The 16,592-nt window shown below is 46.8% G+C and overlaps 2 protein-coding genes across 2 annotated transcripts; one reads left to right on the top strand and one right to left on the bottom strand.

Moving 5' to 3' along the window:
- The first annotated feature begins 1,512 nt into the window (after positions 1-1,512).
- On the top strand, positions 1,513-5,481 carry LOC120836226. Its single transcript, XM_042290203.1, has 11 exons — positions 1,513-1,610; positions 2,619-2,721; positions 2,784-3,066; positions 3,103-3,466; positions 3,765-3,938; positions 4,025-4,100; positions 4,203-4,313; positions 4,402-4,650; positions 4,708-4,879; positions 5,072-5,220; positions 5,300-5,481. The coding sequence occupies exons 1-11, from the start codon at positions 1,542-1,544 to the stop codon at positions 5,479-5,481; spliced, it is 1,932 nt and encodes a 643-aa protein (XP_042146137.1). The 5' UTR covers positions 1,513-1,541.
- A 4,882-nt stretch (positions 5,482-10,363) lies between these two features.
- LOC115315071 (P2X purinoceptor 7-like) lies at positions 10,364-14,356 on the bottom strand (the record flags this gene model as incomplete). The annotated part of the gene is made up of 3 exons (XM_040218490.1): positions 10,364-10,517; positions 14,013-14,219; positions 14,295-14,356. Coding segments are annotated over 3 exons (423 nt in total), but the record flags the coding sequence as incomplete, so codon positions are not given.
- Positions 14,357-16,592: the final 2,236 nt, after the last annotated feature.

Here is a 16,592-nt window from a genome sequence, read left to right as displayed (position 1 = left end):
AATTATAAATAATATTTTCTATATATTTTTTGTGTTGCTTTTGAAGAAAAATGTAGATATCCTTCCTTCAATTGACTGATAAAGAGACCAAAATAAGTTTATTTTTTTTTTTGTATTGTTCTTTTTTAATTCGGACCAAACATTGTGATTCATGTGTTGTCAAATTTGAATTCTTGCAACAGGCTGAAGAAATAAAATAAAAAAGTGAATGTTTCATAACGTATTTATTCATATTTCCATTCATTCCGCTCAGGTGGTGAAATATTCAGTGCAGAAAAATGAAACTGGCTTTCATGGGAGATTTTTAAGGTGAAAGCTTTACTTGTCCCATTACACGAAAAAGCGGCGGCGTTGTGCCCGAAAGATGGTTACAAAAATACGTCATGAAGCACGCGCCACAAGGTCAAAGCGGACGCGCCTCAGAACTAACACACAAAGAAAAGTACAGCAACGCAGATGCTTCGTCACGGAAGCTGTGGAGCCTACGGGGGCTCCGCTCCTGCGTAGTGGTGGATGTGATGTCACCGCCGGGGCGCCGAGTGAAAAAGGAAGTCGTGGCGCGCTGCTTGGAGGAATGCGCTGCGTGTGGTAATGTTTTCGTGCTTCTACACTTAAGCAGTCTTAAGTGTTTTCGGTTTTTATTTGTATCCGATTTGCTCTTGATACCCTAAATGCATACTTTCCCAAGATGTACCTTTCGGGAAATTGTCCGTTCAAATATTCCGTTTAGAAGATATATTGAAAAAACAAACAAAAAGAAAACGTTGCTATGAAACTTAACTTTTAAAGGGGCAGTCAAGCGGTTTTTGGAGAAGCTACTTTTTGGTGCGATGGCGTTAAGGAAGTGTCAGTGAATGAGTATCTTCAGTTTTAGAAGTCAGGACCGCCTATTAATCACGCAGGAATAAAATACGTGCGGACTCTTTTCTGTACTTGCGAGGGCCAATGAAATTATCGTATGTTTGAAAATTTTGGCGGTCTTTGTAAAGTTTCGCTAAAGAAGCAATTTTCAGTTCATTTAAATAAGTTGTGCATGATAATTTCACAAGACGTAAAATATTTCTAGTTTAGAACACGCGATACTGCAATTATCGTTTCACAAACAAGGGACTACGTTTTCTTTTGCCTTCCTCCGCGTGGGGTGAATTTCCCGTTCCCTCGGGATGCGCGGAAGCGCGCGTATCATGAACTCTTTCCCTCCGGGTTTTCGGGAAGTGCGTTTGTGTCCGCCCGTCCTCCCGAGGCGAAATTCAACGTCGCGACATCGTTTGACATCGCGTACCAGAGGTTACGCTGCGATGCCAAACGTTTGTTTGGTTACGACTTGCCCCAACCGCAAATCGAAGAACGCCCGAAAAGGCCTGCGTTTCGTCGTCCTGCCGAAAGATGAACCTCGGAGAAGCACGTGGTTACGTCGCGCCGGCCGCCAAGACGACACCCAGAACTTGCCTATGACGCCCCGTTTTTGTCACGAACACTTCGACCAAAGTGAGTTCTTCTGCGCGGAGGACACGGGTCGTTCACAGCTTCGATGGAACGCGATGCCGACGCTTCTGCTTCCAGTCGAGGACGTGATCGAGGCATCTCCGCTGAAGCGCCAGAAAGTCGTGGTAAGTTAGTTTTCTTTTTTTCGCGGCATAGCTTTTGTGGGGAGTTCCGAAAATCTTAGAAGCCACGTGTTCGGAACAAGTTGCAAGACGAATTGCGCGTGCACGCGAAGCTTATGAGCAGGAGCTGTCCACGTAAAGGGATTTATTTGGACAGTGACCGAACACGGACGTACCGATACCCACGAAAAGTGCAATCGATACGTAATGTATAATAATAGATAATCCCAGTGCCAGTAGTGTCGTCAAGATCAGTTATTTCCTGTTTTATGGAGGGTTAGTCTCAATATTTCGGACCCCGGAAGGTCGCAGCCTAATTTTGTTTTCACAAGCAACAGTAATGCCGTTACTGTGCACACTGATCCGTCGGCACCAGATGAAATAGAACAGGAGCGCGTGAGCGTCTTTTCACGGTGGTCTTTGGCGAAATAAGGGTGGGTGGAATATATACGGAGTGCAAGTGCGTCTACTGCTCGCGTATCTCATGCGTTCGTTTACAACCGACATGTGCCCACGTGCTCTTGTTTGCCATCTTAGATCAACCAGTGGCAGCGCGTACCTGGCTGCTTCGTAAACGTGCGTTTCTTGCGTATTCTCTAAATTGCGCGTTGATTGGCACGTTGTTTATGCGTATTTATGTTTTCCCGGAAGCTCGTACAAACTCTCTCCTACGCGAAAGGCGCATTTTGGTTCACTTGCACGCCGTATTATGCGCTGCTTTGTTTCTATTCTTTTGGTCCCGATAGTACATGTTGCGCGTTGAAAAATAGAAGGAAATGATTGGGTTACAAAGATGTGGGAAATGCAAGACTATTTTTAATTCAGAAAATTGCCCTCCCCCCCTTACCTTTACTGCTTGCCGAGCTTGTACCATTGCAAACTGTTACGAGTAATGAAAATCATGTGTGCAGAACATATCCCAAGAACTAGGCAGATGATGCATAATACCACTGTGTCACCATGAGATTCAATAAATAAATACTCATCTTTCTTGAAACAACTCTTCCGCAGGGCAACGACACTGGTGCCACCAGTCGGGTACTAGTACCTTCTAGTAGTCCTGAGCATCAGGACAATGGTGCTGTGGAGCCTGCCACAACAGGTCAAGGTGCTCGTAAGTACTTTCGGAAATCAGCGTGCATATAGAGGTTACAAGTCTGTAATTTCTAATTGTAGCAGTGACAAACACCCTTGCTGTGGTAGCAGCTGCACCACCAGTAGCTGCACCACCAGCAGCTGTACCACCAGCGACAGCCATTGCCATGGAGGAGGCAGTTACACCACCAGTAGCTGCACTACCAGCAGCTGCACCACCAGCGACAGCCATTGCTGTGGAGGAGGCGGTTCCACTAAGTCCGCTAAGCCCTGGAGCCACCAGCATCTCATCGGGATCCGATCTGACATACTCCCCAACTCGTGACGAAGATTTTGAGAGGAAAGCTGTTCTTGTTTACATTCCGTTTCGTTTCTAAATATTTTCTTGATTCTGCTGCAGCGATCAATACACACCAGGCCCACCAGAGGGGGAGCGACAGTTCCTCGTGTTTGAGAGCTGCCTGAGGGAGCTGTTCAGCACCTGCCAGGAGTGTTCAAGGCCCTGCAACACCACAATCACCCCCCTGGGCACACTGATCAAGGTGAAAAGCATCTGCCCCCTGAATCACGAGCGGATATGGGACAGTCAGCCTCTCATGAACGGGAGGGCAGCTGGAAACATCCTGCTGTCCAGCCACCTGCTGTTCTCTGGATCAAATGTCACAAGCACCTTGAGGATGCTGCGCCACATGAACGTGGAGGTCTTCAGCGATCAGACCTTCTACACGTATCAGAAGAGCCTCCTGTTCCCTGCAATCGACGAAGTGAGCAATATTTCAAAGGGTCTTAGTTGCTTTCTGTTTTTTTTTCTTAGTGGTGCTTAAATAGGTAGATCTGAAGGCAGAGAAGAGTGAAATCTTAGTTGAAAAATGACTAATGCACTTTAGTTTTTGTAAAGAAATACTGCAACATAGCCAGGGTTGACTACTAAATATTTATTTACTTGTGTATTTAGGAGGTACTGAAATTACAAATAAGCAAGTTTTATTTTATTGTGCACACATAACCGTAACTTCGGAAGGTTCACCTGGTTTGCACAGCAACAATCATTTACATTAACAGGTCTACCTGCAAGAACAACAGGATCTGGTCAGACAGCTGGAGGACCAGGATGTTGACATCACCAGCGATGGCAGATTCGACTCTCCTGGGTTCTCTGCCAAGTTCCTGACCTACACTGCACATGTTCAGCAGATCAACAAGATCCTCCACTCCATCCAAGTCCAGCTAGGAGAGGTAAGAAACCTGATCTGAGCGAAAATATAAAAACTGCTTTGCTGGTCGCATAACTCGATTAAAATATGCCACACCTCTGCTTGTAGTCGGAGCAAGCCATGGCAAGTGTCAACATGGAGAAGGAGGGCCTCATCAAGCTGCTGGAATTCTTCAAGGAGAAACGTACGTGCACTCAGTCAAGGCTCAGCAGCTACGCAGCAAATTCAGCAACCTGAGCTCACATTTAGTTTTATTATTGCAACTTTCTGGAATTATATGGTGCAGGTATCCATGTAAAATCCTTGGGCACTGACCGCCACCCTGCCATACGAAAACACATGGAGGTGCACGAACCTGGGACCGCCCACTACTTCGACATTTGGCACATCTCCAAAAGTAAACACTTTTGACAAGTATTGCATTTAACCTACATTTTCAGGGAAATATGCTGCAGGTTGATCTGAGTTATCTCGTCAAATCTTAGGTGTGAAGAAAAAGCTGAACGCAGCACGAAAACGAGCTGGATGTCAACCGCTAGAAGAGTGGACGCAGGCGACCACCAACCACATGTACTGGTCTGCCATGGCTGCGGGAGGCAACAGGGAGCTGCTCGTCGAGATCTGGCTGAGCATGCAGAACCACGTCATCGACAAGCACACTGGTCACGGGGGCAGCTACACGCGGTGTGTGCACAACGAAATTCTCGAAGCCACAAAAATGTGGATGGATCCCAGTAAGTTATTGCCTTCATAGCCTAGTTTGCTTTTCCTAAACCACATTCTTTCTTCAGACTCCCCGGCCTACAGTCACTACAAGCAGATCACTGGGAACAAGCGCCTCCTGAAGGACCTGGCCCAGATGTCCCCCCACGGCCAGACATTCGCCCTGGAATCCTTCCACAGCGTCCTCATTGACTTCGCTCCCAAGTCCCGGGCATTCACTCCAGAAGGCATGCGTGCAAGGTAATATTATGATCAAGCTGCATTAATGTTTAATCAGTTTGCATATATTCGTTTATCACCTGAACCTACTACGACCTGACTTAGTCCTTTTCCCCAACGACTAGATATTGGTCTCTCAAAGTACAAGAGAAACGGTCGAATGACAATTATTATTGCAAACATCATCCCTAATAAAACACCATTTCACTGCAGGACTCGAGTGGCAATCTTGCATTTCAATGAGAACGCTGATCGCTGCCAAGCTGAGACACAAGAGGGCAAGCCACGCTGGGCGGTGAAAACATCCAAAGCACGCAAGGGCCACCACACAGCTTGTCCCGTCAAGACAGCACCCACCTACAGTAAGTGTGGCATTCATTTTATGGTCGTTGACTTGCTCGGTCATTTGATAAAGTGAAAAAAAAGAACCTTCAATTCCAGGCTACGTTCACAAGCTCGTAGAGGAGGTGATCGCAATCAATAGTCGATGGCGGTGTCTTGCTACTGCGGCGAAGGCCAGCACAAACATCTTTCCGGCGCCCATGACTGCGGCCTTTGCCAGGCCTTCAAAGGAGGAGTTAGTGGAAGCACGGAGGTCCCGGTTCGGCCGTAGTCTGCAGTAAGGGCACTCTCTAAACTCATCTTTCATTTCCGCAGCCTGAACGAAGTATACCTGCCAGTTAAAATGAGCGTCCTAGTACATCAATGACTCTACTTTCACAGGACTCCCTGAACATCGCCATGCCCTCCATGCAGCCTGCCATCTCATCCTCAAAGCCAGTGGTAAGTGTGGCTGCAACGAAGCGATAACCGGTTTATAAATACGCAACCTTTTCTCTACAGAAATTCCCCGGACAGTACAAAGTCCACTCATTCGTCCCGCAGTCTCGTCATAAAAGCCAGCAGTAAGTGTGGCCGCTGCACGATGCTAGCTAGCAGTTCTGTAACTACCCAACCTTTTCTCTACAGAAATGCCCCAGGCAGTACAAAGTCCACTCAATCGTCCCGCAGTCTCGTCATAAAAGCCAGCAGTAAGTGTGGCCGCTGCACGATGCTAGCAATTCTGTAACTACCCAACCTTTTCTCTACAGAAATGCCCCAGGCAGTACAAAGTCCACTCAATCGTCCCGCAGTCTCGTCATAAAAGCCAGCAGTAAGTGTGGCCGCTGCACGATGCTATACTCCGTTTCACCTTCAGTCCGAGCGCAGTGGACGCCACGAGCCATCCCAGCCGATCCAGCGCCGGGAGAAAGTCGCGTGACCTGCCGGTGGGGCGGAGCGACACAGGGAGCTCAAGGTCGCATGACACTCCCTCAACGCCGCATTGGCTGGGATGGCTCCTAGCGTCCGCTGTGCTCGGACGGAAGGTGAAACGGAGCATAGCGGTTCTGTAACTACCCAACCTTTTCTCTACAGAAATGCCCCAGGCAGTACAAAGTCCACTCATTCGTGCCGCAGTCTCGTCATAAAAGCCAACAGTAAGTGTGGCCGCTGCACGATGCTAGCTAGCAGTTCTGTAACTACGCAACCTTTTCTCTACAGAAATGCCCCAGGCAGTACAAAGTCCACTCATTCGTCCCGCAGTCTCGTCATAAAAGCCAGCAGTAAGTGTGGCCGCTGCACGATGCTAGCAGTTCTGTAACTACGCAACCTTTTCTCTACAGAAATGCCCCAGGCAGTACAAAGTGCACTCATTCGTCCCGCAGTCTCTTCATAAAAGCCAGCAGTACGTGTGGCCGCTGCACGATGCTAGCAGTTCTGTAACTACGCAACCTTTTCTCTACAGAAATGCCCCAGGCAGTACAAAGTCCACTCATTCGTCCCGCAGTCTCGTCGTAAAAGCCAGCAGTAAGTGTGGCCGCTGCACGATGCTAGCAGTTCTGTAACTACGCAATCTTTTCTCTACAGAAATGCCCCAGGCAGTACAAAGTCCACTCATTCGTCCCGCAGTCTCGTCATAAAAGCCAGCAGTAAGTGTGGCCGCTGCACGATGCTAGCAGTTCTGTAACTACGCAACCTTTTCTCTACAGAAATGCCCCAGGCAGTACAAAGTCCACTCATTCGTCCCGCAGTCTCGTCATAAAAGCCAGCAGTAAGTGTGGCCGCTGCACGATGCTAGCAGTTCTGTAACTACGCAACCTTTTCTCTACAGAAATGCCCCAGGCAGGACAAAGTCCACTCATTCGTCCCGCAGTCTCGTCATAAAAGCCAGCAGTAAGTGTGGCCGCTGCACGATGCTAGCAGTTCTGTAACTACGCAACCTTTTCTCTACAGAAATGCCCCAGGCAGTACAAAGTCCACTCAATCGTCCCGCAGTCTCGTCATGAAAGCCAGCAGTAAGTGTGGCCGCTGCACGATGCTAGCAGTCCTGTAACCACGCCACTTTTTCTCTACAAAAATGCCCCGGGCAGTAAGTTTGGCTGCAGCAAAGGGTGAACCAGCTTATAAAGAAGCAAGTTTGTTTTACAACACTTGCACCAGGTGAGCACTACCAGGAAAGAATGGCCAATCCTGAAACCAGAGACCCTGCAGTAAGGATATGTGTTGCTTTGCAATCATTTTTAAGTAGAATTGAGACCTATTCCAACATTTGTGTTTGGATTTCAGGACCACGAGAGATGCAAGCTTTGACGACTGATATCACCTGCCAGTGTGGATGCTAGAGGACAAGGAACACCAGCGAGCAAAGAAAAATATATCAGGAGGCCTCCATTTTTCAATATTTGTTAGCAAGGAGTGAGGCGTAACATTTATTTGAGAAAGTCTGGTCAGTATATTGTCTTCGGTGCAGCTACATTAGGGAAGTCAAGATAATCAGGACCCTATACTTACGAGTGGGCTACCATCTCACGCACTGTTCATAATGTGACCTCGACCGGAGTGTGACATTGACAACCAAGTAGAAGGACAGGGTCTGTCATTGCATGCCAGGAATTTCCAACATTGTCAAAGGAAAAATAGTAGGTTTACTGAAAGTGTAATGTATATTCAGTTGAAGCACACTAATGAACGTGTTCATGGCACGTTACTTTTTTATAATTGAAGCATCTAATACCCTGGCGTTGATTTTCCATTTCATGTGCTGGCAAGCTGACAGGTTGAAGAGGAGTTACCACGATTACAGCACTGCTCGCCTGCGACTTTTTTAATAAATGGGGTTTTCAGCCAGGAGGTAGACTGGCAATGCTGAGTAAAGTTGTGCATAACTCGGATCACTCAGAGTTATTTTTAATGATATCCAAGCAGTACTGCCAGTCTACACCACGGTTTTCCCCCATCTGAATCATTCTCTTGTTTCACCTTTGTGCGATATCTCTCCTGTGTAGACTGGGAGGTGCACTGCACTCCAGATAGTTATAAATAAATGTTTGGAATAACTTTTCTGTTTCACCTGACTCATCAAGAGAAGGTGGAAGCAGATAGAATGTAACCTAAAAATTACCTGTAGGATCCGGTGCATCGGGCATAAAAAATGGATAGAGGGCATTTTCTGCCAATAAAGGAATGGTGAAATCATATTAAAAAAATTGCGTCATGATTGTGCCCTGCAAATAAGCAAGTAGGTCTCGATGTACATGGTTGTCCACTGTTGGGGTGCACACGGCACTGCGTGGCTGATGTAAAGCCCCTGTATACGGAAAAGTAGCGACATCCTTTGAAGAATGCCGCCTGCTATCTTGGAGCGATCCAGGCGGCGCTACCGTCGACGCGCGAGCGCGAAAGAGCAAAAGATAACAATAAAAGTGTGCATGAGGGACGAGAAGGGAGAAGGAATGCCTATTCTGTCGGAGTGCAGTGCATGCTATGAGCTCATGCCGCCAATCAAATAACGCCGACTGTGCAACGTCACGGCTTTCATTGCCTTTCTTTGAGCACATTCTTCGCGGCTGGCAGACCGTGACAGTGCGCTTTTAGCCTGTGTCCATGTATTTCCGTGTCTTCAAGCCTTTGAGTGCGCTCTGACTCAAGTATAGGAAGGCCGTCTGCTATCTTGGAGCGTTCCAGGAGGCGCTACAGTCGACACACGGGTGCGAAAAAGCAAAACATAACGATAAAAGGTGTGCGCGTCAAAGGAGGGGGGGGGGGGGAAGATGTCGCTACCTTTCTTATTCAGGGGCCTTAGGCTGATGCTCGGTGGAGCGCCGCAGTTGGCTGCCTTGTGAATTGGGGCCGATTAGAGATAACCATTGTCCAAGCCTTTGCTGCGTCGTCTGCTACATAAGCAACCGACGCGGCAATTACTTCGCTATGTGGCAAAGTAATTTTTTCTCGTGCGGGACACTTGCTGTGTGCCGGCTGGTTTACCTTTCTCAGAGGAACAAGTTGTGCAGAGCACTTGCAGATCAAAGTTTCTGAGTATCATGTGACACCAGGGATGTAAGAACAGTGCTTGCTTCGCCTCAGAACATGGCCGCTGTGCCGACACTGTAGCAGATGACGCGGGGGAGGCTTGGCCCCTGGCTCTCCCTGAGCCTGCGCACTAATTGGCCCTAACTCGCAAGGCGCTCACCTGCGGCGCTTCGCGGAGCGCTGGCCACGCAGAGTGGACGACCCTGTACACCACTCATGTTTGTATACCTCCCCAAAGAGAAACTCGTATGACAAAGACGTGGTTAATGTGTCCAAAAAAGCAATCGCATTTTATTACCTTCACAACATACATGACGGATTCACATATCTTTAGTGCCTTTCAAAGATCACATGGCACTATTGACACTTTGTCAATCAACGAAGGAATCAATACTTCAACATTTCTAACATCGCAGGCATGGGTGGGTACTAACCCACCCATGCCTGCGATGTGAATATACATTACACTTTCAGTAAGGCAGGCATGGGTGGGTACTAACCCACGGATTCCTCTTTGTCTGGCCCCTATCCTCTGGCCTGTCCGGCATGGGTGACCCTGGCCGGCATAGCCCAAGAGGGTCATTGGGGCACACAAACCCCTCCACCACAGTAAGGTGGGAATCCGCTTGAGGAGGGGAGGGGGGGGGGGTGCAGGCAAGTGAAAAAATATCTGCAATGTGGCTATAACTTTACGTACATTGTTTTACTGACTTCTGTCTTCGTTTATTTTATTGTTATGCTGTTGTGGTCCTGCTATGAAAGTTTGATAATAATTCTTCCTTGGTTTTCCTTTTGTTGCGAATAGATCACAGCCCTTCCCTTGGAAGTTTGCACCAAAGAGGAAAAACGAGCAGGGTTCCGGTTTATGTGGTCGGAAGGTGTGGACGCTCAATTCATAGACACTCCGTTGAGCGAGACACTGGTTCCCTGCTCGCTTTTCCTCTTTGGTGCAAACTTCCAAGGGAGGGGCCATGATCTATTTGCAGCAAAGAGAAAACAAATGAATTATGGTCAAACTTTCATAGCAGAACCACAACGGCGTAACAATAAAATAAACGAAGACAGAAGTCAGTAAAAACAATGTACGAAACGTTATAGCCACATTGCAGATACGTTTTGACTTACCCTCATATGCTTGAGCCCCCAGAGTGGCTTTCAGTGACTGTGCCGAAAGCCAGAATATGAAGTGTCGGGAAACTGGCCCCTGATGGCCTTCACCACACAGGATGGCAGTGGTCGCCTGTTGTGCTGGCCAAGGCGCCGCCACAGCCACAGGACGCACTGCCGGTAGGCGGCGTAGCGGTTGCGCCTGAAAGAATAACCACAATAATTTTCTGTAAGACGCAATATCACAACCTTTTAAAATTGCAGATTCTGGGCTCTACCAGTAGAAACAAAAAAAAAGTGCTGCAACGGGCCCTCATGCCTGGGCAGCAACCGATCTAAAATAACCCGAAGAGCAGAGCAAGTTCTAGATTGTGTCCATTATTCTTTCCACAAATTCAATTGACAGGTGTGAACATTATATTAGGTTGTTCCAACAGACCAGATGACCAAAGCCTAACATGCACAACAATATGCATGTCACAAACCCTAAAATATGCGGCAGCACTGTTCATGCTGACTTGATCGAAATACTGCATCTCTTTGTGGCAAAGAGATGCAGTAGTTCACGCCAAAGAGACGGGGCATTGCTTTTATCATAATTGCTTGCACGCTATCAATAACGTTTGGATAATTCAGAGAGGGACTTCAATGAAGCTGAGGGAAATTAGCTTTTTTGTTGTTTTTTATCTAGTGTTCAAAGTCTCGACGCACCATTTCGTCTGGAAGCTGCACCTGCCGGAGTGGAATTAAGGGGCAATGATCAAGGGGCACATTCCGCCGTGATCAGCTTTTTTAACGACACAATTGCAAGCCCGTCGCTGCTACCGAGGAGAAAATGGCCATATCAAAACTTCAAAGGCATCCCACGGGGGTCTCGAGTGGCGCAGCAGTCAGAGGCGAAACTTGAGCGCACTACTCCAATGGGTGTGAACGCTGCGTTCAGTAGTGTACCCTGAGCGTAGCGCTTATGCATGTTGTGCCAACGTTTGTTGCAAAAGTTACGCCCGTTAGGTCCATAATGTGAACGTAATATTAGTGATAGGACGAATCACCGGAGATTTGGATTCGGACAGATTCATCAGATTCGTCGCTGGTTGCAGACGGCAGTGTGAAAATAGTCGTAAACTTCGCCAATGTGGACAGTTGTGCTTTTCTTAGGTACTGTTACTGCATATAACCAGATTTCGTCTTGCTTATTTCAACATATGGTATGTACTAAACTGTCGTTCTAAACCCTGGCAGGCGCCAAGGTCCAGCTGAGCTGATCGGTGTGGTTGACGTGGGCCTAACCAATGCACGGTTTCGCTTCCTGTGCGGTTTCGCGGTGATCGGTAAGATGTAGCAAAATGAGGAGTATTATACATAATGTGATGCAACGTACAAGAAATATATATTCAGGCAAGGAAATGATTTGTCTCCTTCTCTAGAGCTGCGTATGTCTGCACCTATAAGGCGCGAAAACTAGATGAATGTTGCTCGTCACAACTTCGACCGCGTACCGGCACCGGTGGCGAAGAAAAACGTTGCACTGTCGTTTCTCCGTTCTCGTCAGCAAGTTTTTTTATACGTGAACTTTATTTGACGAAAAAAAAAAACACAACACAGCGGTGTCCAACGCGACTTCATTGTTTGCAACGAAACACTAACTAAATCGGATAGCATTAACCAGGAGTTTCACATTGTTTCCCGTGTTTCGATAGCAATAGGCGGTATTCACTGAGCCTGCAGGTTCAATTTTGCCAGGGAGCGCCACCGTCGATTCGCCATCTTCGAGGTCGCGGTTTGACTGGCTTGGCTACGCGGTCGTATAATTTTATATCGTTGAAGGAGCTTTCGTTGAACAAGAAAGAAAGAGGTTTATCTCGGGGGCGGGCCGTTTTAGTTTTCTTGTTGCCGCCGAGTACCGCGTGTGTAAAGGCTGAACCGCATGTAAGCGAGCAATGAGACGAGACGAGCGACAGCCACGACTGAAGCGACGACGACCCGCTTCGCTGTCGCTCGGTCACTTGCGCGACGAGACAAGCCGCGTGAAAACGACAGAAGCAAGCGACCAAGGCGATCAGCGACGTTTTCTAGAAATCTAAAAACCGAGCGACAACCGACAGTGAGAAATCTCCGTCACTCGTCGCCGCTCGCTAAATCGCTTACATGCGGTTCACGCCTCACTGTCGCTCGTCGCGTAGCTCTGTTTTGGGATTTTTAGAAAACTTAGTGCTCATCGCCTTGGTCGTTTGCTCCCGACGCTTTCATGCGGTTCGCCTCGCGGCAACGAAGCGGGTCACCGTCGCTTGTCTCGCCGCTCGCCAAATCGCTTACATGCGGTTTTTAAATCGCTAGGGCTAATGAAAAATGCGCCGCATCTTTCATAAGCTGCGCACTCTGTGAGCCGCACGGTATGTCTTTGCACAGGAACGAACACCGAAGGCAGGACGTATGTACGACACAGAGGCGATGGAGCAACGCGGTTACACGGCCGTAGTGCAGCAAATCCGCTAGAGAAAAACAATAAAGAAACTAGCAAAACAAAACAGAGTAATCACACCGTGCTACAAAATCACCAAAGTAGAAAAATCAGTTCTTGCAAGAGCTACCGCCGTGGGCACGGCGCGCGACACGGAGCGCTTCATGGAGCCGAGGGGGCAACGCGGCCGCGGTGAACGAGTCCGATAGCGACAAAAACGAACTAAAACACACAAAAAATACTGCTACGGCGCTTCAAAAGCACCAAAGTATAAGAATAACCCCTAGTTTCGGTTAAAAAGGCTCTTTAATGTTGTAAAATGCTGCTAAACCACGCTCAAAAGGTCCGGCCATACGACACCCGCGATAGAAAGAGACCTCGAAGATGGCGACCGTGGTGGGCGATGCCAGCGAACCTAGCGAGTGACGTCAAGTGAATGTCACCTATACCTCAGTGGAAACTCGTTGGAGATAATCGAATCGAACATACTCACTTGTGTGGTTGTGTGCCACTATGACAGTAATTATGGGCACGAAATGGGTCTGTACCGAAGAGCACGTACGGCATCAATCTCTTACAGCGATGAAAAAATGCGCTTGCATTTCTATGTGTGTGCACCAAGCATGCCTATTGGGTCGTAATTTGGAACTGAAACCAATTTTCCCGAGATGTCTGGCTACCGTTCTCGACAAACATCCAAAATAATTTAAACAAAGCGGAACATTTTATTTATTACTGTGATATTATATTACAATATATTTAGTGCACTTTGTAGAATTCAGTGAGTATAATATCACGAAAAGTTGAAACACTCATCAACGTGATTTGACAACCATGGCAACGCTCCGAATGTTTCCAAACTTTTCCGAATCGCTTGGGATTCGGCTACTTTTCCGAATCTTTCCGAACCTTCAGATTCGAATAAAGGTCCGTCCCATCACTAGTGATAAGCTAAACTGGAGCTAACCAGATCTCACGAACTTGTTCTGAAGCAAGAGATACTGATGCAGCAATCGAGGTTTTGAACATTTTACTTTCTGATGACCCACAACTTCACAATGAAACACGGCACGAAACGCAAGTAAAACATGCTATGCAACCGCTAATGTGACTTCACATTTGAAAAGTAACGTGCGTAACGCTCACTGAAACAGATAGTAAAGTAGCTGTCTAACGTTTTACTGCTGGCGCCGGTTTGCAAGTTAGCCGAACAGCAAATTATGGCGTTGAACTCACTCGTGCGCTGTTGTGCCCATTCCGTCCTGGCGGTAGTGGCGCATCATGAGGTAGGCGACCTCGAGCACCCCCGGATTCAAGCACACCGTCTCGAAATCCGGGTTGCTTGTTAGGCAGCCAGGTTGCCTCGACGCGGCGGCGGGGTACTCGCGGCAGCAGACGCACTCGTCAGCTGTCGGCATCTGCGCGCAACATCCGCACTGGCACCTTTGAGAAAGAAGATAAGAAGAGAGCAAGCGTAAATGACACATACAGCGGTAAAATAAACAGCGTATCACCCACCAGTCGGTGTTGCCGATCCGCCCCGTCTCGTCAAAGGCGCCGTCTTCGTCCTCGGACATGGCCGCCTGCTCGTCATCAGAGCCCGAACACGACTCCGATGCGCTGCTGTCGTATACATCACACGTCGGAGTAGCGTCGTAGGAAATCATCCCCAGGTCGGCTGTCCGCCGAAGAATGTCAAGCTCCAACGGCGTCAGGTCCTCGAGCGTACAGAACTCCGCCATGATCAAAGCTCGAATGACAAAGAAGTTCGGCCGGTGCGGCTACCTCGGGATCGCTGCGCGACGGAGCGTCGTTCAACGCCATTGGCCCGAGATCGTTTTGATATGCGTGCGATGACCAATGAGAGTGGTTTCGTTTTCGGGTGGATCCGAGGTTTGGCGGTCTTCATTTACATTTTTATTAAAGAAATAATCACCGTATGACTATATTTTTTGGTTTTTAGGGATACTTCGGGTGTCTTAATTCAGCTGTCATCATCAAAACACGAACTCAAAAACCGCTTGACTGCCCCTTTAAGGATTTATTCGTAAGGGAAAACTTACGAAAAACTAAAAATATAATTACCGAACAATTAGACAACACGAAATATGTGACGTCCGTGTTTTTTTTATGTTTTCTTTGTTAAGAATTTACGCTATACCAACGTGCTCACCTCAAGATCAATTGGGAAACTTTCAGTGTTTCTAAGAAAATAAAATATGCTGAAACTGACTGACCTATATTCTATAAAAATTAACATTGGCAAGAGCCGTCCTCATGAATGTAAGCTAACATCCTGATTCTTTAGAACTGACGTGAATATTTTGTAAACCGTTCGAAAGTTCTCTAAATGGTAGTCATACCCAGAGAGTGAATTCTTTCGGTTATCAAATTTTAGTTCCACAAAACCAGATATCGAATGCACGGAGTTGGGAGGCGCACTTTGAGACGCCTTCTTTCTTGTTTCCTTTATCATGAAATATTTTACTGGAAAATTCTCGACAATTTTTTTTTACTCGCATGTGTATACCTATTGACCAAAATAGATATACTTCATTTAATCTCAAGACCGAACGTAGTCATCGTTATGACCTTGTGGGACCAATAACTCTGTGTCAAGTTCTTCTCCACTTGGTGTTTGTAAATTTTCTGTACGCTTTAAATTACGGCTGAGCCAATCATGAACGGGGAAGACACAGTGTCTTGTGCTTTGGGCACTGTTTGATTCGTTCCATGAGCTCGCAGCGTCATCTGCGTCCGAACTTCTGCGTCCGGGCGCCAGGGGAAGAAACATATTTTCTTCAGTATTTGTGACAACTGAATGAAATTTCCGCAGTTTATAGTACTTGATCGCATCTTCATAAATGTGAAGTTAGTTTTTATATAGCTTGTTTTTAATGCACTGGGTGTAATGCACGTTCAAACAATCCCATGTCCGTTTGCGCATATGGGCCATGGCAAGGCACAAAAAAGAACCTAGTAAAATAGGCTAATTTGTACCTTTTGAAGAGCTGAGTGCAATAAATAAACATTTGTACGGTAGCTTCTTCGTCTTAAATAAGTAAAAATAACAAAAACACCATTTTCAAAGTACTATTTCTTTAAGTGTCTATAATTATAAGAATATGCATTCTAGTTACACCTTCACTGTTTATTTCCTAAAGTTTTAACATGCCAAATTTGGTTGTCATAAGACAATGTTAAGAGCAAAAAGTATTGTGCGCAATCTGTGAAGCTCCAGGCCTCAAGACTGCAAAAACTTCAAAACGCGTTTTAATATTACCATAAATGTGTGAGCAACACTCTACATAGGTAGCAAATTAGTCGAATTGCTAAACGTAATACGTGGTGAAAACAGCTCAAACCATGGTGACGAAGCGAGGAAACAAACACGACACCGTCTTATCTTGTTTGCTTCTTCACTTCGTCTGCGTCGTTTGAGCAGTTTCTATCGTGAATAAAGCAACAGTCCATCGCGGTGAGACAAAACGTTTTTTGTTGTTATTTTGTAAAGAAATTAAGGCTACGAAAGGAGGGGTGGAGAGTACATGCCTACGCTTACTTGTCAAAATAATTATGGTGGCAGGCGACCTCCCAATTCGCAGAACCACACCTACAAACATGGCTCACATCACCGACTTCCTAGGTCCCCGGAAGGTTTTAAAATGAAAATTTGACTAATTCTGCAACATTGTTCGGTTCTTATTTTTCTATACATAAAGTATGAAGATTTAGGAGTAATAAAACAATGAAACACACAATCACATTTTTTTTAATATTTCCACTTCTTTACCTGCATCACTCTTTAAGGTAAAA

The sequence above is a fragment of the Ixodes scapularis genome, unplaced genomic scaffold (assembly GCF_016920785.2).
Source record: "Ixodes scapularis isolate PalLabHiFi unplaced genomic scaffold, ASM1692078v2 PGA_scaffold1__304_contigs__length_218370807, whole genome shotgun sequence".
Classification (NCBI taxonomy): Eukaryota; Metazoa; Arthropoda; class Arachnida; order Ixodida; family Ixodidae; genus Ixodes; species Ixodes scapularis.
The sequence above is the reverse complement of the archived record's forward strand: the minus strand, read 5'-3'. Positions and strand labels throughout refer to the sequence as shown.

Excerpts from the sequence above, each read along its gene's own strand:
- LOC120836226 (XM_042290203.1), top strand. The coding sequence starts at position 1,542 with ATGCCGACGCTTCTGCTTCCAGTCGAGGACGTGATCGAGGCATCTCCG. Across the intron at positions 3,467-3,764 it reads TGTTCCCTGCAATCGACGAA|GTCTACCTGCAAGAACAACA; the intron begins GTGAGCAATATT and ends TTACATTAACAG. Across the intron at positions 5,221-5,299 it reads CAAGACAGCACCCACCTACA|GCTACGTTCACAAGCTCGTA; the intron begins GTAAGTGTGGCA and ends CTTCAATTCCAG.